This window comes from Aethalodelphis obliquidens, unplaced genomic scaffold (assembly GCF_003676395.1).
Source record: "Aethalodelphis obliquidens isolate GAN/ISIS:26980383/991018 unplaced genomic scaffold, ASM367639v1 scaffold11, whole genome shotgun sequence".
Taxonomy (NCBI): domain Eukaryota; kingdom Metazoa; phylum Chordata; class Mammalia; order Artiodactyla; family Delphinidae; genus Aethalodelphis; species Aethalodelphis obliquidens.
The window spans coordinates 7,001,461-7,029,319 of NW_020837955.1; the positions used below are offsets into that span (position 1 = coordinate 7,001,461).

Here is a 27,859-nt window from a genome sequence, read left to right on the forward strand (position 1 = left end):
CTTTATCCAACACATGCACAGTTTCCATCTGCTGTTAAAATTTTCCAAAATTTTTTTGGATTAAAAAAACTGCTATTCATCTCTCAATATTCAATGTTGTCAAGTACAGGTCACTTACGAGGATCTCTGGTTCAGAGTTTCTGATATTCTTATCCAAGTTGAGCAGAAGCTGGAGGATTTGTAAGGGAGTGGTGGTGTCAGAACCAGCTACAAAAGAAAACTTCTTGTCTGATGTTGTGCTGTCAACACTGGCCACCAGGAGTTTATTCACCCTTATGTATATATACACATTCATAGCCACACGTGTGCTTGTGCATTCCTACATATGTACAACCACACACAACCTGATGGTGCAGGCATAAATTCATCTCAGCCAGGGAGAGTGTGAAAATAAGGATGGGGACTCTAGGCACATGGAAAATGGGAAACAAGAACAAAGGAACCTAAGAAGTAAGAAGTAACTGGTGTATCTGGGAGACCTGACGGGCTTGAGTGCAGAATAGCTCTAGACTTGGATTGAGAGATAGTCAGAAAAGTAGAGTTAGGACCAGATCATGGTGGATACTGGATGTCAGGCTAAGGGGTTGGACTGTTTCTTTATAGTTAATTATGAGACCAATGAAGAATATTAGAAGAGACATTTTAGGGAGACTGATCTCGCAGGGGTAGGCAGTAACTAGGGGTAGTAAGCAGTAAAGTTTCATTCTACTTTGACTGAGTTAAGTCTAGTAATGGAAGAGAGGGTTGAGGATGAGGATAGGAGTAAGAAGAGCAACAAGTAAGGATACATATGTACAGGAGCAGGAAAATGTCAAGATCCAGACTTCATGAGGAGCCTGTGCTGGAGGTTGTTCTGGATAAAGAGGCTATAAGGACCTCAGCTGTAGGTATTCATGGATCTGCTAAGGTGATTCACTGTTAACTTGACTCAACTACTTCCTACATCTGCTCCTCTCTCTTCTAAAAGCCATCTTTACTTTCTACTCTCTATCCTTTCTCTACCTCACAGCTTTTGCTTCCTCTCCATATATAGAGCCATGACATAGAGTTTTATGCATACAGTGGTAATATGAATACCTTACCGGTTGGTCCTCATGGAAATGGAGTTGAATATGAATCACTTAGGCAAGAATCTAGGAAGAATGTGATTTTTTTGGTATTTCAAGGGCATTATTTGTAAATATTGGCAATTATGAAAACATTTATTCATTAAGTGATGAAAAGTAGACAGGACAATTATTAGAGACAATTTTGAATTATTCTTTCTCCTGTAATCTAGTCTCTTTCTTTTATAGACTTTTTCTTTTTTTTAGTAATTTTTTAAGATGTGTCTGTCCCAACTATTTGGCAGGTGGAATAAATTACTCTCCATATTTCATTTTGTTTGACATTTAACATGCATAGACTGATTTTTAACATGCATAGGTTCAGAAGTTCTAACCTCAGCTGCGTATTATCACCTGAGGAGGTTTTAAACCATACAATTTCCTGGGCTCCACTCCAGACCAATAGAATGAGAATCCCTCTAGGGGTGGTAAGGGTGATGCCCAAGTACGGGTGATTATAACATGAGGCCAGGTAGGGAGTCTGTTCTTTCTCCATAGTTTCTGCTAAAATTTAGAAACACCTGCAGTTAAATCTTGAAGTCCTATTTTGACAAGACATGCATAGGTTAACACTTCCTCTCCTGTCTTTCCTTGTGTAATTTATAGTTTCAAACTAAATTCCAGGGATTTAAAGGCTCTTTGTTGATATTTAAAGGGCATTTGAAGCAAATAAATGGTGAAATGTCTTTTGAAGCCAATAAAATACACCTCTGTAATATCTACTTAATGAGAATAGGTTAAAGAGCAGGAGGTGTCTTCACTGGACCATAAATTATGCAATTTTAAACAGATTTTTTAAATGAAAATAAAAACTTCTGACCATTTGAAATCACTTTTTTCTCAAACACAACAACAAGGATTTCCAGATGTCAGGATTGTTTTGCAGTAATGATGATCTGTGGGCCAGATGAATGTGCTTAACTTTCCCAAGAGTTTGGGTAACTTTTTCTTTTCAAAAGAGATTGTGTGTGACTCCTGATTTTTAATTATTTTTAAAAAAATGTTGGGAAGGCATGTCTTCTCATCCCCTGAATGTTCATAATGCCCTGATTTAGTACAGGTGTAATTATATACACATGTATATACACAAAGAAATGTATAAATATTGCAATCCAATCATTTGTCTATTATACCTCTGCTTGTTCTTTTTCTCTGATAAATTCTAAGTTGGTAGCCCCAATAGTATTTTCTTCTCTGGTATAGTTTTATTTTTGTCTATAGATATTTTTACTGTGGTACAATTTCCCCAGTATCTTAGGATGTGCTATTTTAAGTTACTATATTAAGGACTTGGAATGACTCCAAGTAAGATGGTATATGGATTTAAACATCAACAAACAGTAATCAAAATATCAGCTTTTTACATCTTTGAAAAAATAGCATTTAGAAAGTTTGTCTGTCAGCATTGCTTCTCTACAACTGTTAATAACTTGTCTTAAAAACATGGTGTACCTTCCAGATAGAATCAGCAACTTCTTTACCCAGGGGTGTCACCAAAGGAGCAGGAGAGAGAACAAAGTACAGGATTAAAGAATGGAAGGGAGTAAGAAACAGGTAGACAGCTACTCAGAGACAGGTAGACAGCTACTTAGACTCAAATCACAGTTGTGCCATTTATTACCTAAGTAACCTTGGGCTCATTAATTTCTCTAACTTGGTTTATTACCTATATCAGAGGAATGACAATACCTACCCCATTAAGTTTTTATAAGGATTAAATGAATTACATTTTAAGTTTTTAGAACATAGCCAATAGTAACTGTTCAGTTAATGTCAGCTATGTTTATTGTTTGTATTATTTGAAATCTGTTCTAATATTGCCCCATAATAGGCAAAACCAAGTATCTTGGTTTAATTTTTGTATTTTTCTGACCACTAAATGACCATATTTAAATAAGTTTATAAACTATTTTTTTCTGTGAATTTACTGCTTATGTCCTTTGCTCTTTGTCCACTGACTTCTGAGCCCCTTTACTATTGATTTTAAAGTACTCTTGGTAAATTGCAGATATTAATTCTCTGTATATTACGTAAGCAGCAATCATTTTCTTCTAGTCTGTGGCTTCCTTTTAACTTTATATTGTCATTACAGATATTTGTAATTTTTATGTAGTCACAGCTGTTAGTCTTTTCAATCCTGGCTTTTGGTATGCTTGGTTAGGAAGACTTTCTGCATTACAAGATTATAAAAATGTCCTCCCATATTTTCTTCTAGCAGTTATACAATGTTGTTGAAAGGTTATTTCTTTAAGTCACTTAGGAGTTTGGTATGTGTTGTGAGATGCTATGCCAACTTTATCTTTCTTCTCAAATTGTCTATGATCTCCCTATGATTGCACCTATTGGCAGCTCCGATATAAACACAACTATGGGTCTAGACTTTTTACCATTCCATTAATCTATTTGTCTATTCCTGTGCCTATTGTATTTATTTTTATTGAAGTATAATTCATCTACAACACTATGTTAATTCCATGTACACAACATAGTAATTCCCTGTTTCTATATATTACCAAATGATCACCATTGCCTGTTTTAATTTTAACTTTTGATTAGTCTAGTTCCAAATAACTCTGTACTTTCAATGCATGTTGTGATATGTATTGCCATTTTTCCTGCCAGATGAACTTTAGAACCAGTTTGTCAAATTTGAAAATAATTTAATTGGAAATTAAATTGGTATTGCACTAGATTAATAATTCTGGAAGAATTAATCTTTATAATAATAAGACCTCTATTTACCCAGGCTTTTAGATCCTGCAGTAGAATTTTATCATTTTCTTCATATAGATTTTGGATATTTCACATTGTTTGTTATTTTATATATTTTGTTTATATTGTTCAGATTCTCATTTCATTTTTTTCTGCTTAAATATGGAACATTTTTATAACTGTTCTTGTAGTATTCTTTTATTAGTTCTAATAGTTTTATATAGTTGATTTACTTCTTTTGACTGAGAATGAATGATTGCAGTGTTTCACTATTTAGTGTGATGTTTGCTACATGTCTCTGATAGATACTGTATCAATTTAAGAATTACTATTCTATTACTAACTTACTAAGAGTTTCTTTTTTTAAACCACTAGTGGGTGTTGAATTTACATTTACTGGGATGATGATGTTTTTTTCTTCTTCATCAATGAAGTGAATTAAACTAATAGAATCCCTGATGTTGAATAATCTTTGTAGTAAACCCATCGTGTTTAATGTATATTAGTCTTTTGATATTTTGCTGTATGCAGTTCATATCTATATTTGTGATACTGATCTATAGTCTTCTGTTTTGTGATATATTTGTCTGGCTTTGTATCAGAGATATGCTAACTTTGTCAATAATTTCATAAGTTTTCTGTTATTATTCTATGCTTCAAAAGCTTTCTATAATAAAAAATATATTTCTTAAATGAGTCTGTAAAACTCATTTAAGAAAACTTAAAGTTTATAAAACTTGCCTAATAAAGCCATTTGGACCATGTGTTATTTGGGAGGAATACAATGAATTTTTCAATACAGTTTACAGTTATTGGTATATGCAAATTTTTGACTTACCCTTGAAGCAATTTTGAAAATTCACAGTTTTCTAGGTAATTGGTTACTGCATCTAATTTTTCAATTTATTGATAAAAACATAGTCTTTAAAAGTCTCTTGATCTGTGGTTATATTCATTTTCCCTTTGTTTTTAAAATAGGTTTTCTTCTTTTTACCTTGTCAAGATTGCCAGAGGTGTGTTAATTTACCCATCTCTTCAATCAGCTCTTACATGTATTTATCAAGTCTACAGATTTTTGTGTTTTATTAATTTACTTTTATCTTTAATTCCTTCTGATTTCTTTTAGTCTCTTTTCCTTTTTCCTAGCCTCCTTAGTCAAATGATTATCGCTTATTAGAAAAATGCTGAAGAGAAACAGTTTCCTAAGAATTTAATCTTGACCACATCTCATAGTTTTTGATGACTTGCTTACACTGACATTCGTTAATATAATTTAACTTTTAAAAATTAGAGTAAGAGCTGCATATTATAGACAGCTAAAAATAGCAAGAATGATAAAAATAATTTTTTAATGCACAAAGAAGATAGAATGAGTTAGCCTTTTATAATCACTCTGATGAATATAAAACTTAACACAAATGAAATCAGACTATACATTGTTTTGTAATCTGCCTTTTTTTACTTGATTATATTTTACAAATATCTGCTTAAATAACATGTTCTACTAGAACATCAGTTTTATTAGCTGTACAGTACCACTGCTTATTAATATATTTCATCATTGGATATTTAGATTGTGTCTAATTTTTATTACAAAATTAACATGCCCTATGAGACACCACACACACACACACACACACACACACACACACACACACTGAGGACTTTAAAGATTTTTCCTACTGAGAAATGAAAACAAATGAAATAACTGGATTATTAAAACAATATGAAAGAAATCAAGATAATACATTCAAAACTGCACTTTTCTTCACCCTGGACAGTTTCTAGAAAGGAGAATAACCACTCAGAGAGCCATAGATGGTGGTTAAAAAGTCAACCAAAGCAGCAGATAAGGAACAAAGAAGGAATGTTTACTGAGTATCTTCTGTATGTCAAGCACTTTGTTAGATGCTCTCATATCCATTATCTGACTTATTTAATCCTTTGTTCAGAAAAAAAAAAAGGAAAGAAAAACATTTAAGTATCTGTGTTCCTATTCTTTTCTTAAAATAGGAAACATTGTCTCAGAATAGTGAAAATCATGGTGGCAGAACTGAAATTTAAATGCAAGCTTGTCCTTCTCTAAAAATGTGAAACCTACTCTAGAAAGAGGATTTTGTCAATAATTACCAGTAAAATTAATATATCTACTATGAAAAACTTTATTTTCTTTATTTTAAGGCTTGTCTAAGCTCAAATTGACCAGGCCCAACTTAATGCATGATTCATTACTAATGCCTGAATAACATAGAAGGGATTCTGGTTAATTTGATTTTTTTGCTGATATCCATTGCTTTTTAAAAATTAAGACGCCACATATTAAGACTTTGTGAGATGTTTTTATGGTTACGCTTTGGAATTTTATGGATGCGTATTCTCTATTCATTTTGCTGTGGTTCATGATTCATGGCCAAATAAACAGCTATAACATTAATTCCCTTCCAAAATGATCTTAAGACTGAGTGTAAACATTTTTCCAAAGAGAATATTAGAGCTAATTTACATTTTTTATCAAGTAACACAAAGTAATTTTTACTTAGCCTCATTAGGCAAATGTGTAAACTTTGGTCATAAATCCTTCACAAACCATTTCAACACAATTTGGAACTCCTTCGGTGTAAAATTCCCAGGAGATACTAGAAGGCTGAAATTCATGATAAAATCACTTGTACAACTTGCATGTTGCATTAAGAGTTATGTCCAGCCTACATCATGCAACATCCGTGTACAATAAGACACTGGGGAAAGACTGGATTGGGTTTGGAGAGGTCCCGAAGGCAAGTGAAGCTACCATCAATTTGAAATGCACCCGGCACATTGCTAGTACAGGCCCTCCGCAATCACAAAGGACACCTCTCCTCTGTTTACCAAGTCAGAAATAGGCTTACTTCCCATTCAATTTCCTTATCGGTCCTCTTTGGAAAAAAACCAAATAAGATAGAAATGATAATATTAACAAAACTACTCCATTTCCTAACTCTAAATTGTTAGTACAATGGCTGGCATTGTATGCCTGTAATATATTAAACATTTTAAGATATTAAACATTTATTGACCTTTTTGTTAAAGTTAAGGATAATTACTTCATTTAGTTTTTTACCAAGAAACCTTCTAACTTTAGTTCTCTGCCTTTATCCTTCATCTCCTTTTTGTTCTTCTCTGCCTATCATTCACAGCTACCATTTCAGCTTTTGCTTTTCTAAGTCAGCCTTTCTTCACTCTTTAAGTGTGCTTTTCCATCGTGCACTTCTCTTACCTTTGTCTCACGTCTTGCCCAATTTACTATTTTGAGAGACTTTAAAAGCAAACAAACAAAAAACTTGTTTTCCCACTTTCTCTGTTTCCCTAGCTGCCAACTTATGTTCCACCAGGGCATTAAGATCTTCCCACTTTGCCATAACTTCAGGCAAACCTAGAAAACAAATATCACCCAAAATTCTCTCATATTATCATATTTTTCCTTCCACAACTTGCTTCTCTATGGGAGCCCAATTTTTATGTATGCTTTTCTTCTTTATAGATTAGGGTTATAATTTAAGAGCAGCATGCAGTATCTTCCTGACAGCTCTAGATTTGGAAAAGTCATAATCTACCACCCTACCTGCTGCTCTCCTCCAGCTTCCTTCTTATTTTGTTCCCTGCCACCTTCCCTGAGCCGGGACACACTGGCACTGGAGGACATCAGGGTCAAGGGTCAGGAACAGCAGCTCTGATCTTGCCCAACAGTGAACTCTGGAAATTGCTACTGATCAGTATTAGCCAAGTGATGAGGTGAGCAGTTCACTCCAATCCACCTGAGACTTAAGGAAGGCAGAAATCTTGAACCCCCAATAACTTCTAGGTTCTTTTAATCGTCATCAAATAGGCACTAACATTGCAAATACTAAACCAGAAAGGCATTGAGAAGAAAAGTGAATCCAAACATCGACTATTTTTGAATCACTTTGCACTCACAATTTTAGTCTTACCCTCCCAAATACAATGACACATTCAAAAATGCAGAGAAACCATGCCAATCAATTTCTCACACAGAGCAAATTCATTCTAGGATAGAACTTTCAGGAAGCGACTGGAACAAGCATAATAATAAGTGTTAGGAAATTAGCTGCAGACTAATTTTACTTCTGATCCAGTGCAAGTCACTATCATTTATAAAATGCGGATCCAAAATCTTTGGTTTGTTCCGTAAGTATTTACTGAGCACTTAGCACAATGTCAGGCTAAAACTCTTGGGTAAAGATGAGTACAACATAGTCCGTACATGCAGGACATTCACAGTTTAGTTAGGTAATAACTAAACTATAATAATTATAGTACCACCTGCAACAACCGAGGGATGTACAAGCTTTCTTGAGAGCATTAAGGAAGTGGCACCTACCATTACCCATAAATAGGATCAAAGGAAGCATCGCAGAGCAGATAATATTTCAATCAAGTCCGGCAGGATCAACAGGGTCAACGTAGTGAGACCAATGTGAGAAGAGAATGGTAGACAAGAGAAGGGAAGAGAAGAGAAGGAAAGGGCATTTGAAGCAGAGAGCCCAGAAGTATAAGAAAACACGGGACTTCCCAGGGGCAGGGTATGTGAATGACACTGGAAGGGGAGTCTGGGAGCTAGTCCTGAAGAGATGAGGTATCATGCTAAGAACTTGAGACTTTATCCTTCCAGCAAGTGGTTTTGCAATTCTACCCCTTGGAATTAGAGATTAATTAGAATAATAATAATTAAATAATAAAACAGCTAACACTTCCTGGGCAGTTAGTAATCGTCAGGATCCACTTTAAGTAAGAATACATTCAAAATACTTAATCCTTAAAAACAACCCTATGAAATAGGAACTAATATTATCCTAAATTTTAAATGATAGGAAACTGAGACTCAGTTTCCACTGAATGCAAGCAGAGGAACAAAAGAGGGGAGCATTTTTATACAGCAGGTTTGGTGGCGAGTACACATTTGAACGAAGTATTACTTTGCCAAGAAAAAAGAGGATGGGAGACACTGAGGGCAGGCTAGTGGAAGCTGGCAGAGCTGGAAGAGACCTCTCATTTTTTGCATTATTAGCTCCTCCCTCACTCATTTTCAGAATGAATAAGGAAGGAGGAGAAGGGAAGGAAATTACACAAGGAAGTGCTGTCATGTCCAGCAGGTCCTTTCTACAATCTCTTTGCTATTCCTCCCCTCCAACATGAGTGATTAGCAGTAAGTCAGGTGGGAGTACTTGCTGTATGCTGGACCTAACTAAACACTTGACAAGTATGTTCTCATTTCACCTTCACAACAGCAATGTCACAGCCTGCCTGTTACCCCAATTCACAAATGAGCAAACTGATGCTGGGGGGAGAGGAGTCCATGATTCTTTCCTATAATATTGCCTGTATTCTTTCTCCATCCAACTTCCATTTCTTTGCCCCTTTCTTCCCTCATCCATTCTCATCTAGATAACCGTGCTGTTCCATGAACCTCTGGAATTTCTTACTGCACAATCTCTGAGAAGTTGGGGTGATTGCCTCTCCCTTTCTGCTTTTATATTTTACTTATCTATGCCTAACAATAGTCTAGCACTCACTACATTCCAGGAATTTGTCCAAAGCCCTTCCAACGTATTTACTCATGTAATACAATACCCCCAGAGACATGTTACTGCTTCCTCAGTTAAAGATATTGAGTTACTAAGAGGTTAAGAAACTTTTCCAGGGCGCAGAGTAAGAGGCAGAATGAGGATTTGAACTCAGGAGGTCTAGATCTAGGGTCCGCATCCCTATTCAGGCTTTATCTTCCTTGACTTAGCAGGTCTTGGCACACCTGACCACGCACTTGATCTCAAAATCCTTTTTTTTTTCTTGGCTTCCAATCCACCTCTCTCAGTTGGTTTACCTCCTACCTACCCGGCTGCTTCATCTCAGTCCCCTTTGCTGATTCCTCCTTGTCTCTCCAACTTCCAAAAGTTAGAGTACCCCAAAGTAGGACCTATTTTCTATACTCCGTCCCTACTGATTTCATCCAATTTCACAGCTTCATCATCATCTCTACACAGAGAGCTGCCAAATCGATATCTCCTGTCTGTAAATCTCCCGTAACATCCTGACTCAGATATCTAACTGTGCACTGAATCTCTTCCCGTGGCTGCCTGATGGGCATCTCGAAATCAATGTGCCTCCACCTGAGCTCCTGCTCTTCTTCCACACTCGTTATTCCTCATCTCAGTAAACTGGCAACTCCATTCCTCTAGTTGCCCAGGCCAAGAAATGATGTCATCCTCAACTCCTCGTTTTTCTCTCTCACGATGCATCCAACTCATCTGTAAAATCTATTCCAAGATTCGATCACTTTTCAGCACCCTCACTATCACCACTCTAATCCAAGCCACTATTCTCTCGTACCCGGATGTCGCAGTGTTTCTAACTGGTCTCCCTGCTTCTCCCCTTGACCCCTCTAACCAAAGCAAGGTAAGTGAGGTACTGCCTCAAATGCAAAATGTAAGACCCATCAAAAAACTCAGTAATTAAGACAACTGATTTTTTTTTTTTTTTTTTTTTTTTTTGCGGTACGCGGGCCTCTCACTGTTGTGGCCTCTCCCGTTGTGGCGCACAGGCTCCGGACGCGCAGGCTCAGAGGCCATGGCTCACAGGCCCAGCCGCTCTGCGGCATGTGGGATCCTCCCGGACCGGGGCACGAACCTGTGTCCCCTGCATCGGCAGGCGGACTCTCAACCACTGCGCCACCAGGGAAGCCCGACAAATGATATTTTAATGCAATTAAAAAAAATAAAAATCAATGGAAAAAAATCCATGATGAACAAAATGGCAAAATTTAAATAAAAACAGGATCAGAGTGATTGCCTGACCTCCCTTGCCTCACCTTAGCCCCAACGCTGCCTGACTCCCTTCAGTGTTTTCTCGATGGTTAGAGTGAGTCTGTTAAACATAAGTAAAATCTTCACATCTCAGGGCAAAAGCCAAGGTCCTTACCGTGACCTACAAGATCCTTCATGACCTGGTCCGCCATTATCTCCCTGACCCCAGTTCCCATTCTCTCATTCACTCAGCTCCATCCTCTCCACATAGGCCACTGTTTCATCGACAAGCTCCCACCTCAGGGCCCTCCAACTTCTTGGAATGCTCTCCCCCAAATACATCCCTCATTTCACCCAGGTTCCTTTCCAAATTCACTGTATCAGGACCACACTATCTAAAATTCCATCCTCCTCCCAACACATATACTTCATATTGCTCTTCCATTCTTTATTTTTTTCTCCTCAGAAATTAACATAAGCACAGTGTATACTTTGCTCATTTATCTTGTTTACTGTCTCTCACGACCACTATAAAACTCCATGAGATTTTGCGGGGAGAGGGGTTTGTTTTGCTCTGATTCCCAGTGTCTCAAAAATTCTTGGATGATGGTGGGTACCCAGTAAACAAGTTTTGAATGAATAAGTAATACATGTTTATGAGTGCTTTCCTTTAGCTCCAATGGTCTTAATGCCTGCTATATATAGGTTTTGAATTCTATTGCCTCAATAAATTACACTGGGAACTACTCTTCAAAATGCAGTAGCTCAGATCTGAAGAATCTGCAAGGTGTTAAATTAGAAAATGTATTGCAAAATGTTTCTTTCAAATTTGACCAAATTTTTAAACAGAAGTTTGACTTGCTTAAGAAAATATTTATCTTGGATTCGAGTTCACTCCTTAGATTAAGTCAATGTTGAAAGAGGGGGTTGTTTTTGAGAAACAAACATTGAAGATCAAGTGTCTCTTAAGGCAAATTCTGAATTTTGTTTCTATGTCCTGATTTCCAATGACTTGATTCTATGTTGAGATATTATACAGATTTTCTCAATAATGTCAGAGTGAACCTATGTGTGATCAAAAGACCATTCTGATGTCAAAGTATTTTTAATCACCTTTATTAATAATTAACCAAAACTAAAGGCAGGTTTTACAAATAAAACTTGTCTCACCATGAATTGCTATCTCTCGATGGAGAAGATGAAGTTCAGCAAAGAGCAAACCTACAACTTGGCTAGAAGACAACAGACTTTGCCTTCCAACCTCTGTTAAGACATGCAAGACTAACCTCATCAGACCCCAGTCCATCCATGGCCTCACTGCTCTTACAGGTTAAATCCAGCACTGTGGGAGCATTTGAGAGTATCCTGATGAAAAGGCAATTTTAGTAACATTTGAGAAAAGTGCACGAGTTAGAATTAGTCTTAAAGGCTAGTTTTTCTTTGTAAATCTTCAAAATTCCTTTTTTTAATTTATATTTTTTATTGAAGTATAGTTGATTTATAACTTAGTGTTAGTTTCAGGTGTACATCACAGTGAAGTGATTCATATATATATATATATATATACACACACATACATACACACATATATATACATATATATATATATATATATATATATACAAAACTGAATATATATATATTCTTATGCAGATTCTTCTCCCTTATAGGTTATTACAAAATACTGAGTATAGTTCCCTGTGCTATACAGTAGGTCCTTGTTTGTTATCTATTTTACATGTAATAATGTGTATGTGTTAATCCCGAACTCCTAATTTATCCCTCCCTCTTCTTTACCCTTTGGTAACCATAAGTTTGTTTCCTATGTCTGTGGGTCTATTGCTGTTTTGTATATAAGTTCATTTGCATCTTTTTTTTTTTTAGATTCCACATATAAACAACATCATATTCGTCTTTCTCTGGCTGGCTTACTTCACTTAGTATGGTAATCTCTAGGTCCACCCATGTTGCTGCAAGTGGCACAAAACGCCTTTTGTAGTTTTATCTTTTAAGAGGATTGTATTGTTTCATAGAGATTTCTATGACTGTACTCACCAGCAGTTTAGGATTAAAAACTGAATATAGGTCTCATTTTATGCCTACCTTGTAGTATCCATAGAAAGAGTACTTACACTATAAATGTGTCACTAAAGCTACACGTCCAATCTGAATTGCTACATATATATATCAAACCACCATTATCAGAAAATACTTTCCAATTTGTCTTAGTCAAGATAAAAAGATTAAAACAAACAAACAAACAAACAAAACACTGCCTTTTGCAAAGTAACAGACAATACAGACCGGTGTATTAACTGAGTTAGCCAGCTGTCCATAAAACACAATGCCCTAAAGCTGGGCAGGGAGTGAAGCTGCCATATAGACAGCACTAACTAAATACTTCTTGAGAGAATGAATGATTGAAAACTGAATTGATCTGGGTCAGAAGCGAGCAAGAATTATGAGAAAAGTCTAGGGCAACAATGGCCATGCTTATATACAGAACATGAAATTGTTTTATCCCTGTAACAGCTAATGAATATTCTCGCTGGAATCTAGTTTTTTTTTAAATTTGGTTTTCTAAATTATATTGAAAATATTACTTTCTAGATGATGCTTGTCTATTGTTTGGGAACTTTATTTTTAATTGAGTATAATTGCTTTACAATGTTGTGTTAGTTTCCGCTATATTATTCTATTACTTTCATAATAGAATACTTTGAAGTTGCATTTTACTCAGATTATCTCGGCTTCACTTTTGTCACCCAATTGTTTACCCATTCCTTGTATTATTAATGGTACCTTTACCCTGAACCTTTAAATGAAAATCAAAGTGGTATGGGAAATCCCAATGCATAGAACAGAAAAGTTCTTAAAGGGCCTATAGTGAAATACATTATATTTGCATGTGATTCAAATCAGTGTAAAAAGAGCTTCCTTTGTCTTGGTTGGCAGAGTACAACAAGCAGAGAGAAATCCCAGCACGGAACCTTCACTGAGTCACTCCCACTCTAATCCAGTGGGTCAATGCACTCCCCTCTGTACATGAGAGCCTCCAGGGACTCGCACCATCATAGCCTGGGACCTTCACCATGGACAAGTCCTTGTGCTGGGAACCTGTGAATTTGAACAACCATCAGATTTGGAATGGGGTTCAAACCATGTTCCCTGATAGAAAGTATAGATAATGAAATGCTGAAGTTTCATATTCACATCTACATAGATCAACATGGGCATATGTAAATCTTCCTAATTTCTTAGATTTTACAAAGGGCTTCATGTCCTTTTCTGAGTGGTCTATGTGATATACGATCCAGGTGTCAGTAGGCCCTTCCAACGCCATTCAAAAGGATCCATTGTTCTTATTTTGTTAAAACCCATGTGACATTTTTATTACAGAGTAGTTTGCATGATGACTTCTGTACATCTGATACCAGCACACTCTGATCTAGAAATTTATCTTTGAAGAATAAGTAGATACATGTCTCAGGTAACAGACAGAATAGATAAATGAAGCTAAAACTTCCAGGATCTTCATACCACATTCTCGTCAATTTGATTTAGTAACTGTGCTTTCTTCCCACATCTGCAAGGACCATTCCTCATACTTTTAATTGGCAAGAATGAATTTGTTTTTGAGCATTTGGTGACATTCTGAGATAATTGGACTGAGAACTACTGGTCTGCATTCTAAGTGGAAAAAGGACATTATTCAGTGTTGACTTCTAAATTTCAACTATAATTGAACATTTTAAAAAAATTTTTTTAATGAGGATATTTAACTGCCCTGGTTTGTGGGTGTCTGTTAGTTGCTCTAACCTTAATGAGTAATTTATAGAGAATGTTTCCTAAAGATCCTTCATGAAAAGGACAAGTTTGGACTTGGTAATAGTAATTTATTTAATTTATCTTAAATTTGGTTTCAGTGAGCAACCCTAATTAACCTGATTTTTTGCTGATAATCACTCTCAATGGAATCAAATCACAAATCCGGGGATGGATTGAGCGGCACCCAGAAGGAAGCAGCCCTCCGCGCACTGGTCCAGCGCACAGGATATAGCTTGGTCCAGGTAGGAACTCCTTGTGCCATCTGCTGAAACTCACCACTGAATTCAGAGTGGTGGGAATATTAGCGATCCTAACATGCAAAATGTGATTGGTCAGTCGTATAACTCTTTAGTTGGACATTCCTTTCCAGGGGGGAAGGAAGTTGGATCATTTCAGTTTTGTAGGTGATCTTCCAGGTGATGTTCTTTCTACTCTGGGTTATCAACTCAATTTTGCCTTGCCATTTGGAAGCAGAACTAGTGTTAACAGTCATAAAGACTATCACAGTTTTGAAAGGCCAGTTTAGTATAAGAAAAGGCAGCTAGAATTCACCACCCAGAGCTTGTCAGTGAACGAGAACCCAGCTGGTGCTTCAAGAACCAGAAGAAAACAAACTATCCAGGAACTTGCCTTAGTTTCTAGAGAGATTTTTGACAGCAGATGTAAAACAACTTCTAGATGAAGGATCCAAGAACTGACCATCTGGTCAACCTAGCTATTCCAGGATGTTTTCTCATAACACCTATCCAATCTGTTTAGGATATATAATAATTTCTCTCCATGTTCAGCATTTTTGAAAAAGAAAGAAGAAAAACTATCCTAAAACTATCTATTCATTATCACTGGTTGTTATGAATTGTCTGCACATTATTATTGTCTTTATGATAACCTCTATTAGAGAGCTTATGATACATTGAAAAACAAACTAGTTTTAGACATATAAGTTAATTATCTTACTTGAAGAAATAATGTTGCTTTTTTTTAATGTTGTTCTTTTTACAGTAAGACAAAGTATTTTACTGCTCAGCTATTATATTTTATCACATACTTTCCCAACTTAACCAAATCTTTGTGCTATTATGAATACGAAAGTCATTAAGTGGGTAATAATAACATATACAATAGTGTCCTTTATTACATGTTCCTTTGTCAGATCAGTTGAAAACTAAATGTAGTACATTTTGCAATAATCTTATAAGTCATGGCACACTTTGTTAGAGATAATATAATGCTCAAAGTTATTTCTAATTTTTCATCCTAATGAAGAGTATTTATTTAGACTTTTTTAAGATTTCAGTATTTCACAGAAGGCTTCTAAAATTTCATTTAAGTCAAGGGAGATACTAATGTATTATTAGTTTTTAATACTTAATAAAAGTCTATTTTAGGATCATTACTAAACTTTTAAATGTCTTCATCTCCAAATTTAATGTGCTTCAAAATTAATGCCTGATTGAAAATTTTTATGCAGTCTTTTCCCACATAAAGGGGTATTTCATAATCCACAGAGGAAATTCTATAGAGTTTACGGTCTATAAAACAGATACACTTAGAATAATAATTTTTTACATTTGCTCAGGTACAGTTAGTTGAAAAAATGTTTTTATCTTTTGTAATCAGCAGTTTCATAAATGTTATAAAATCAAAAATGTTTTATATCAGTTTTTCTTTTTAACTGCTTTGTATCTGAAACACTCATGCAAAGATAGTGGTAGTGGAAAGCACTTAAACCCTTTTGAAAACCAATTAGTCAATATTCATACATAAGTATATTCCCCTCTGGAAACAAACCTTTAATGATCTGAAATATAATGATGAAAACATATAAGCCTTTCTAGTGTGACGCTATTTCTAATATCTCAATATCATAAACCTAATGTATAAAAGGAAATTATTAACTATGAATATATAAGTATACTCAACAAACAGAACTTTATGAGAAATAATCCTAAAACAATATAAACTGTCCATTTAATTTTATTCTGGGCACTGGTTCTTTCATTCCCCCCAGATGAAATTTCAGGGAAAGTCTCATGACTTTTCTGGTAACTTTCAGCTAATAAAAGATCCTCCACTAAATAATGAATATGTCTTGTCCAGTAGAATAAAAACTTAACTTTATTCCAAGTGAAAGCCATTTCCCTTTTCCAGGCATGTCAGGGTGGAGGGCAATTTCTATTTTTTCTCCTTTATGCTTTCAGAAGTATAGTTTCCGACACCAGTTTCCTAACTAGAATTCCTGACTCAGCTGGAGCAGAGGAAAGGGGTGAAAGCAAAGGAGAGGGGACAGGAAAGTTTCTACTTGACTGATTTTGGCATTGGGCTCTGGGCCCAGCAGGTGTGTAAACCTCCTGGGATACTCTGTAAGGTCATCAAAGACCTCCTTAAATCCATTGCCAGGGGTCTCTCAACTGGCTACACTCTGCTCTAGCTAGAGGCTCCTTCCCTGGGCCTCAGTCTCCTTTGGCAGAGCTCTTTTCGACACCCCAAGCATCCCTCTTGGAGAAGATGGAAAATGACCCGATTCCTACATTTGGCCAAACTCTAGTCCCCTGGAAACACACATTCTGACCCAGTAAAACCTGCAAGTGCACGTGACACAAAGCAACGAGCTCTCCTTCTCACCACCATCAAAGCAGGAGGCCAGCCCATTGTTTGCCATTAGATACTCTAGGACTGAGTTAGACCCAGCAGCTTCGTGTGTTACCAACAGCAGGGAATACATAGCAAGTTCTGAGTGGTTTCCTATTCCTCTCCCCTGCTTTAGGTTAGCTGAGAAGCACCTCAAAATTCCTCCCACTTAGGGGGAACTAGGATTCACAACACACCAGCAGTGGGCTCCAAATATCTTTGAGTCAACTCCAAAAATTCCTTTCAAACTCTTCAATATTATTTTCTAAATTCAGGGATGCGGAGGGGTAGGGGATGTTCAGTTAAGAACGTCAAACAGGGCTTCCCTGGTGGCGCAGTGGTTGAGAGTCCGCCTGCCGATGCAGGGGACGTGGGTTCGTGCCCCGGTCAGGGAAGATCCCACATGCCGTGGAGCGGCTGCGCCCGTGAGCCATGGCCACTGAGCCTGCACGTCCGGAGCCTGTGCTCCACAAGGGGAGAGGCCACAACAGTGAGAGGCCCGCGCACCGGAAAAAAAAAAAAAGGATGTCAAACAGTTAAACAGTTTCTCCCTACCTCCTTGTCCTGCTTGTGGTCCAGTGACAGTTTCGTATCCAAACCAGAGGCCAAAATAATCCCATTCCATCTTAAAATCCTGTTACAAATGAAACGTAAACAGTCATTAAGTGATCATTTAGAAAATTCTGCAGAACAGAAAATTTTAACATATTAGAACAATGCAAAAAGCTTGCATATAACAATACATTTTTAAAAGAGACTCAAACAGCAATGGAGATCTTTTCATAAACCTAATAATTTACGAACATTTGCATTAAAAAGGAAAAAAACAATAAGGCTATTTTACTTTTATCATTTTAAATGTTTTCAAATATAATACCCCTAAAAATATACGGCCAAACTGCCTATTACTTTGATCTTATATATTCAATTACATTCAGAAAATATTAATAGAGGTTTTAGATCACAAGTTAATAACAATTACAAAACAGTAAACATTTACTGGACATTTATATTCTAACTGCTTTGTGTCTATTAACTCATTTAATACTAATAACAACACTATGAGGTAGTTACTATGATCATCTCCAGTTTCCAGATAAGGAAAACAAGGCTCAAGGAGTTAGGTAGCTTGCCCAAGATTTATAGGCCATCTTAATTCCACTGCAATTGGCCAAAATTTCTGGCAAGATTTACAGAACTAAGAGCTGTTATAATGTTATCTTTAAGACTGCAGTTTGAGAGATTAGCATGGCAGAGCGTGCTAAAAATATTTTGTTGAGCTTAAACTTTGTAACATGATTCACTTTAAGTAATTATTTGTTAGCAGAATGACTACTGGAACAGAAATTTTCTAGTAATGTAGAAACCTAAAATTCTGAAACCTAGCTATCTAGATCTAAAGTCTCTAATCAAGATGTAAATATATACATGACTTGGGTCAACCACTTTGAATGATTTGGAAAATACCTTCTGATTTTGGCTGCAAAGTGTAGAAAATCACCCAAGACTTCAAATCAGAGACCTGCTATTCAACCCAGTACCTACCACACGCAAGTATGATCTATATTTTAATTCCTTTTTTAAAATTGGCGTATAGGTGATTTACAAGGTTGTGTTAGTTTCAGATGTACAGCAAAGTGATTCAGTGATATATATATATTATTTTTCATATTATTTTCCATTGTAGGTTATTATAATATATTGAGTATAGTTCCCTGTGCTATACAGTAGGTCCTTGTTGTTTACTTATTTTATATATAGTAGTGTGTATATGTTAATCCCAAACTCAAGTCCCTTAACTGCTCTCAGCCTTAATTTCCCAGAAGGTTGGCTAGGACCTACCCCACTCCTAGTCAAGATTTTGTGATTCTAGCATCTGCTCAATCTAGTTACTGGTCAGCAAACTTGTCTAATTGGAAGAGGAAACCAGCATGTATTGAGACATAGCTTCAAACTGCCATTTAGGGAAAAGCCTTTAGCCTTCTCAATACTGCAGTCTTCCTACTCTGGATTAGAGAAAACATTAGTATCGTCATCAAAAAAAAAAAAAAGAACATTGGGTTTACTTTTTTAAAAATCTCTGTACACAAATGAAGGTAAATATATTAATACAATTCAGGGAGCATACCTATAAAATGATATTTTTAAATGTTATGGTATTTGCTAAATTAGGGAATGAAGGATTTGCTTCTGCTCTTCTTTGCAGTCTCTGATATTGAATGCTGAATACTTGCAAAACAAGAATTTGAAAAAGAGAGGGTGACTAATTTGTGCTCTCTTATCACTAGCAGGACAAATACAGTGGTCAAAAATAGAATTTTGCAGGTTACTTAATAACATGAGCCAGTCTTTTATATACAAACTGATGCAATAAAACGTGCTTGTGAGGGCTTGAAAATATGCTTTGTGATATCTTTTTAATAACAATTGGATATCTTTAGAATTCATGGCTAAAATTTTTATCAAAGTTCTTTAGAGAATAAAAGAACATTAATGCAATACTCTGCATATACAGGTTCAATAAATATTATTGATAAAAACTGTGTAATATTGACAAGTTAAACTTTCAACTTAGTTGCATTATGCCACACAAAAAGATTTTGGATGTGTGCCACTATGTCAGCTTGTAAACAGACTTTTTCTCCAGGCAATGAAATATGTGTGGGGCTTTTTTTTCCTCACTTTTTCACTCTTAACTGTACTTCCCAGATTTTCTAAAACTACTATACATGTCTTTGAGAGTCAAAGGAAAAAAAAAATCACATTATGATGAACCTTTCCTCCAGAGCGCATTACTAGCGCGGGTCATCAACTCTGTGACACGCGATGCTTCTTTCAGCTGGAATTTTCTCCTTAAATCTAGAAAAATACATTTTCATAGATGAACATTTTCAGAAAACTTTCCACCCAATGTGGAGTCAGTTTACATCAGTTTTAATTCTACTACAAGGAAAGCTAAATATATAGCTAATAAAGATCACCCTCAAGTAGTCTGAATATTTTTTTAAAGAAGACTCAGGATACTTATATACTATTTTAAAGTGATTTAAAATATGGTGTGTATTAACACTGTCCAATTACCCTACTGATAATCTATTATTTTTCTTTTTTTTTTTTTTTTTTTTTTTTTGCGGTACGCGGGCCTCTTACTGTTGTGGCCTCTCCCGTTGCGGAGCACAGGCTCCGGACACGCAGGCTAAGCAGCCATGGCTCATGGGCCCAGCTGCTCTGCGGCATGTGGGATCTTCCCGGACCGGGGCACGAACCCGTGTCCCCTGCATCGGCAGGCAGACTCTCAACCACTGTGCCACCAGGGAAGCCCTGATAATCTACTTTCTAAAAATTATTACAACAAATATTTACGTGGTATGTCAGTCCCATTGCTTGCTTAATCCAGTGGTTGTCCTTAAAGTTTTTTTGTTCTTGTCTGTTTTGTTTCCTTAGTCCCTATTATTGAACACAATGTGTTAGTGTTGGTCCTTGGCATTATAGAAGTATAAGGTGTAGCAGCTGATCTAAAATGCATAGTAAGTAGTTGAAATAAAAATGAACTTACCCAGAATTTAAAAGGACACTATAAGATTGCATTAAGTGAGCAATACAGCTGTGGGTGTTACCTTTCTGTTTAGAGCCTTAAAACTGACCATAGTCTTTGACCTAAGGAATGAGGACAAATATTTAGACATAAGGATGCTCATCATAGTGGAATTTGTTTAAAAATATTGGACATATCCTAAGTGTCCAATAAAATATTACTGGTCATATAAAATAAGTCACCCTTATATTTCCAAATTATATAGTCATGTAAAACTGTGATTTCAAAGACATGCAGAAATGTCCAAATTTTAATGTTAAAAATTAGAATGCAAAACTGTATATATCAGTTTACAGATCATATTTTAAGAAATTATTCACACACACAAATATTGGGAGATAATGAAATGTAATCTCTGATGAGAGTAGTTTTTTCTTCCTTGTGTTCTTTATGTTCCAAACTTTCTATAATGAATATGGATTATTTTTATGTCAAGGAAAAAAATCTCATGAAGTAGAAAAAATTTATAAGAAGCATTCGGTTAGGAATAGGAAAGTTGGGAAAATTTCATTATTGAAGCTGGATGATAGGTGCTTGGGTTCATTAGGCTATTATTTCTAATTCTTTATATGTTTACTACATGTATATTTAATACTGGTATAATCCAACCCTTTCCATTTTACATTGGAAGACAAGCCCCAGAGTTATACAATTCAGTAGAGACATAAGCCAGAGGTCAGCAAACTGACCCACGACTCAAATGTGGCCACAGCCTGTTTTTGTAGTGATTGAAGGCTATGAGTGATTCTCACAATTTCAAAAGGTCGGGGGCTTTGGGCTTCCCTGGTGGTGCAGTGGTTGAGAGTCCGCCTGCCGATGCAGGGGACACGGGTTTGTGCCCCGGTCCGGGAAGATCCCACATGCCGCGGAGCGGCTGCGCCCGTGAGCCATGGCCGCTAAGCCTGCGCGTCTGGAGCCTGTGCTCCGCAACGGGAGAGGCCACAACAGTGAGAGGCCCGCGTACCGCAAAAAAAAAAAAAGTCGGGTTTTTTTTTTAATCCTAAAATATCAACTATCTGGCGTTTTATAGAGAAAGTTTGCTGACTCCCAACTCTTATCCTTAATCTAGTACTCTGCTATAAGTTAATTCACAGGTTTTTTTAAAAAATTGAAGTACAGTTAATTTACCATGTTGTGTTAATTTCTGGTGTACAGCAAAGTGATTCAGTTATACATATATATACACACACACATATATTCTTTTTTATATTCTTTTCCATTATGGTTATGGTTTATCACAGGATATTGAATATAGTTCCCTGTGCTATACAGTACGACCTTGTTGTTTATCCATTCTATATATAATAGTTTGCATCTGCTAATCCCAAACTCCCAATCCATCCCCCACCCACTCCCTCTCCCCCTTGGAAACCACAAGTCTGTTCTCTATGCCTAATTCACAGTTTTTAAAGAAAACTTCCTATAACATAGATGAGCATTTAAGATTCCTTAAAGGAAGTAGGAGCAACCCTCCTTGTCCTACCCACCAAATGAAGTCTAAACCCTCATTCATTCACTTATTGATTCATTTATGGATTCCACAAAGAGAGACACGGTGCCTGCCTTCATGAAAATTACTCATGGGGAAACAGAAAATAAACAAGAAATAAAATAATGACATATCATGTTGAGTGCTATGAATGTCATAAATCAGGTTAAATGACAATGGCAGGAGGCCTTCTTCAGATAAGATGACATTGAAGCTGAGACTTAGAAGATGAGAGCAAACAAACATTGCAAGGAGCCAAGGACAAAACAGCATCCTTGGCAGAGGGGACCACTTGGGTGATACTGATTCACCAAAATATTTGTAAAATGCACAACACTTTTCAGCGGTGAAGATATTCAGCGGTCTTAATTTCAAAGATCCAGTAAGATTACAGCAGATAAATGAGAAATCAGTGGGCTTCATCCTTCTCTTCCTTTTTTTAATCAGTCATCAATCTGTTCCTGGGAACAATTTCCTCAAACTAGAATAAAATACAGACTTTAATTCCCATTTCTCAAACTGTGCTTTCTAGGTGTGTTCTCTTATTTGGAGTTTCACTGCAACTGCATATTTTAATTCTAATTTATTCAGTTCCTCAGTAGATATGTATCAGCCATAAGGTACAAAGCATGGCACTAGATCTGATTAGGAGACCATCCCTCTGCTAAGTGTGCCTCAAACTAAGTTAACTCCCCTATCTCTCTGGTTTGGTATAATGTACCTTAGTAAATTTCCTTGGGTATTTTTCAAATTACAATTTTTCCTACAAATAATGCAATAAAAAATAAGTAACTTAGGATCCCAGAGTTTACAAATGGCTTCGACTAGACTAGCTCAGTGAGAAGCAGATGGAGGAACACTGTGGCATTGACATTCTTTTCCAACCACCACACAAAAATCCTAGGGACAGAAAAAGGAATTTGACTTCACGGTAAAATATAGTTCCTGGGTCCTACTTTTTCTTCTATTGCCTGTTCTCACCAACTGCTCCTGTCCCCACTATCCAAGGACTTATCGTTCATGCACTTGGTGAATGTCCTAATTCCTTAAATAGGTGGCACTAAGCATGAGAACAGGGTGGGACCAGTAGATCATCACGGGCACGTGTTTCCCTAAGCTTATCACTCCAGCCACCCACAGGCTAACTTAATTATCAAGCACCTTAGAAGCCTTGCTTCTACTAGCCAGCAATGCCATAGGCTGGTGTGGAAGACTCCAAATGAAGAAGCAGCTCTGTGAATCCTTTTGTGGAGAGTGTGTGTACCTGACATGTGATGGGAACTTCAGCATCCCACGAAATAGAAAGGCATTCCAGGAGCTATTTTCAAACAGCAATGAATTTCTCCTCCAATAGCCTAATAGAAAGTTGGTTATATATGAGGTCTTCAATACAAGGTTCAAAATCTTTGCAAAATATGGATTATAGTGTTTTCCCTGAAACTAGAAGCACATAAGGGTTTCCATTTTATCAGCTTAAAAACTGGTGTAAATTTCATGACTCAAATACACAGAAGCACCGATGGCTGTTTTGAACTTTAGACTTTGTTTGCAGACAACTTCAGCAATCAGCAATCAAAAATAAGTGGCTCTTCATCTTCAGAAACTAAAATGTTATTATGACATGCGAAGAGAGCTCTCTAACGTAGGCTAAGGAGAAAAAATGAGATCACAGAAACATACAATCATGAATTTGGGTAGGACTTCAGTAGCTGTGATCCTTTTTTAACATTGTTTCAGAGATGCAGGGTAGAGAGCCGAACCATACCTTGGATCCTACAGAGGATTCAATAACCTTGAATTTCATCATGAGAGAATGATTCCACTTTCAATCCTATTTTAAGCTTTCTGATGAGGGAAGTCATTGAAGGTATGTCTTAAACACCTCTCCAGCCCCTGCTAATCTTTTTTGTTATTTTGTAACATCTTTATTGGAGTATAATTGCTTTACAATGTTGTGTTAGTTTCTGCTGTATAACAAAGTGAATCAGTTATATGTATACATATATCCCCATATCCCCTCCCTCTGCTAATCTTTTTAAACAGCAGAACTAGGGCTCAGAACTTTTAGTAGACAACAATGTCCGGCTAGAACTTGATCATGGTTTCCTTCTTTTGCAGTTTCTTTTATAGTGACCTTCCATTTGTGGGAAATGATACTCCACTTATGAGAACGATATTTTCTTTTTTGTGTAAGTTTAAGAAAGTGAATCAATGCAAAGAAAGTCATTAAGTAATTAATGGACCAGGTGTCAAGGGGATATGCAATGGAGACACATTGGTTTTAAAAATCCCTACATTTCCTTTAAGGGTCCTATTGACTAACTCAGAAAACATCCTATGAACATTTTTCCACATTTTAATATGGTGAAAGTCAGCCTCCCTTTCACAACCATCCTAATACCCTCCCAAGACCTCTGCAATCACCTAGTTAACCCTATTCCCTTTTAAATGAAGAATTTCAAGTCAGGAGAAATTTAGTGTCTTGCCGAGACCCTCAGCTTGTAAAAATTCATGGGGGTGTGATAAGGAGATTAATTACTGTATAAAATTTCTCACATGCTAAAAGACAAGTGCATTTGATGGAATTCTCCTTGGCATATGTTGAACTAGGAAAGGATAGAAGAGCAATTAACCCAAACCAAATGTTCATTATCTGCATAAGGCCAAATGTCCTTATTTGCATGGGGATATCTTTATGTCATTTAATCAGATCTCTGACTACTATTAGTCAATTCAGAAAGGCAAATTGTATCTATAATAAAAAGTTGCATGGGCCTATTGAATAAATTACACATTGCAAAAAGATAAACGCCCCAAATGGATAAAGGAATCACCAAAGATTTCACCTAGTTATTTTGTAGATGGAATTTATAGGTTCCTGGAGATTCCAGCAGTAAGACAAGGCAACTGCCCAGAGCCAAAAGTGAGCATGAACACAGCAAATCCTGGTCTCAAGATAATATATACTGTGCAGTCCATCATTAGTGAAACTCATGGCAAATGTGAACAGAGGGTCTTAGAAGTTAATTGGCATTTTACTTGTTCTCTTATGTAGAAACACACATACACACTCCAAAAAAATAAATTTTCTGATTTCTAATTTTGTGTAAGGATATTCTTGAATTTAATATACCCATGAATTGGCCAAAAACATATAATGAGCTTTACAAAATGCAAGTTATTTTTAAAAGCCTGTTTGCTCTTAAATACTTCAACAACTGAGATACTGAATTCCTCAAGGGTGGTTGTCACACATAATCCATAAAGGGAAAATATTAGAAGATGATATTATTAAAGGCATCATCTGATAACAAGTTAGTTCTGCCTCCATAAGACAACTAGCAACTTGAAATGAAATTAGGACTGTTTTCCTAGGCAATAGGCTTTCAACAGTCAGTCTTCCAAAGTGATACAGGAACATGATTCATAATTTGCTGATAGCTGTTTTTATGAACAAACCATACCATATATTTTTAAAAAATCAAATGTGGAAGCTTTTTGAAGACTGAAACAAAGATAAATTTTAAAAAGCCAAAATCTATTTGCATCTTTGTGATTTTTGCCATAAACACATACAGCCAAAAATAATACTTATTTAGAATTCATTAAATAACTTGAATAGAAATACTGAGTTTAGTGTTAAAAGTAGACTTTTATGTAAGTGGAAAAGGTTTTATGTGATAAATATATTTTCCTGATGTACAATAAAATAAATGCATAACTATTAAAATAAAGCATTGGTCTATAAACCACCTAATATTACCTCACATAAAATATTTTGAGAAACTCTGGGCTGTATGATGATAAAGTTAAATTTATATTCATGTGTTATGCTCCTGCCCTAACTTTGCCTCTTTGTTACTAACTATAGTACCACATTTCTACAAATTCAAACATCCCATTTATTCAGTCTTTACACCACAATTATCATCGCTCTTTCTATTTTAAAGAAAATATCTGGCATTCATATTGTGTATGAATGCAAAGATTTTAAAAAATAGCTAATAATGGTAATGCCAACTTCCACAGTATATAAGTTAAATAAATTCTGCCTTCGAAAAATTCTTAGCCTAAAATAGATTTTACCAATATGAAGTCACTGGTCTTAAGATGTGCAGGTAAACAAACAATACACAAAACAGATCATTATCTTTCATACAGAATTAACAAAATAAACATTCCCTAGAGCACCGTCTGTTGTCCTCAACAACAGTAACAGCATTAGCAGACCAAAGTGAAAATCACATCTAAGAGGATTCTTTTGGTACATCTTATTTAAGGCCCCTTAGATTTGCCTTGAACCCTATCACATATTGAGATATATAGTTGGTACACAGGTGAAAGGTAATAAAAATAATGCCTTGTAAAGACCTTTATTCAATCTTTCAAATCAACAACCAGGAAAATATGGTATTAATTTATGAACTGCAATAGACACAGTCCAGAAAGCTGTTCTCAATGCATTGGCATCAGCTGTGAGAAGAGACCACAGGAGTTCAGCCATGGAACCATTGTTCTTGGTATGGCGGTGGTGACTGGCATGCTTGTGAACGTCAGAAGTGTCACCAAGCATGGGGAGATTGTCCAGCACCTGAGTGATCAGGAGCAGAAATAGATACAAACATAGTCAATTGGAAAATGGGTAGGAGAACAGCTGAAAGCAGTTGAATAAGGAAACATACACAATTTCTTCCCTCTTGGCAAGAAAAAACAAAGGACCAAAGGGAACCACAAAGATGATTACAGATTTGGAATATAAAATTTCCAAAGAACCATTAAAGGAATTGAAATTACTACTCAGAAAAATAAACTGAATGAGGGTTCATTAATTAATACTCTTTGAGTTTATGAATCGGTTCATTTATGGGAGACAACCAATCATCTGGTGTCCATGTTTGATGAAGTTGAACAAGAAAGTAGGTGTGACACACAACATACAAAATTGTGAGGCTGGTAAGCCTGAGAAGAAAAGTCATCACGACTTTTGAACAGTATATTTGCCAAGTTCACCAGATTGAGAATCAGAGGACATTTAGTCTAGTGTTTTCTGCAACAAATTTAACCAGTGTAACTTTAAGGAAGTCACATAACATCTCTGGACTCAGTTTCCTTATCTGTAAAATGAGCATATTGGGTTAATATAAAAAAACAGAGAAAAATGTTATAACTACAAGCATGGACTCAGGATTCAGATTTTGTCTTTGCCACTTACTACTTTTATGTCTTTGGATTTCTCACCTACAAAATGAAAGTAATAGTAGTATCAGCCTCATAGGTTTGTTGAGAAGATTAAATGAATTAATACCTGGGAAGCACTTGGCACATTGCTTGACTCAGAGTTAGCCGCTGTTTTAGCTGTTGTTTTTTGCTGCTGTTACTATCATGTGCAAGTATTAGAGGTAAATTCTGGCTGATTAAGCAGAAAAGGAGTTTATTAAAAGGATGCTGGGTTACAGAAATTTTGAATTTAGAGAACTAGATTCAACAGTAAGCTTTTAGGGAAAAAAAAAGATATGTATATGTGTAACTGAATCACTTTGCTGTACGCCTGAAACTAATGCAACATTGTAAATCAACTATACTTTAATAATAAATTAAAATTTAAAAATTTTTTAAAGAGTAAGCTTTTAGGAATGAAACCCAAAACCACACCACAAACCTGGAATGATAAGAAAATGTTTCCAAGGAGGATGCCACACTA

The 27,859-nt window shown here is 36.1% G+C and overlaps 1 protein-coding gene across 3 annotated transcripts in view; it reads left to right on the forward strand.

Annotated features, from left to right (window-relative positions):
• The window catches only part of A1CF (APOBEC1 complementation factor), a 73,956-nt gene that overhangs the window by 10,936 nt on the left and 35,161 nt on the right, over window positions 1-27,859 (forward strand). The window contains exons 1-2 of one of the 3 annotated variants that reach the window (XM_027113096.1): window positions 25,049-25,154; window positions 25,821-25,828. In XM_027113096.1, coding sequence (XP_026968897.1) covers window positions 25,088-25,154; window positions 25,821-25,828 — 75 coding nt within the window. In that variant the 5' untranslated portion in view covers window positions 25,049-25,087. Of the gene's footprint in view, window positions 1-14,541; window positions 14,686-25,048; window positions 25,155-25,820; window positions 25,829-27,859 lie in introns of those variants that run through there. The other 2 variants (XM_027113093.1, XM_027113095.1) reach the window with 2 other exon arrangements.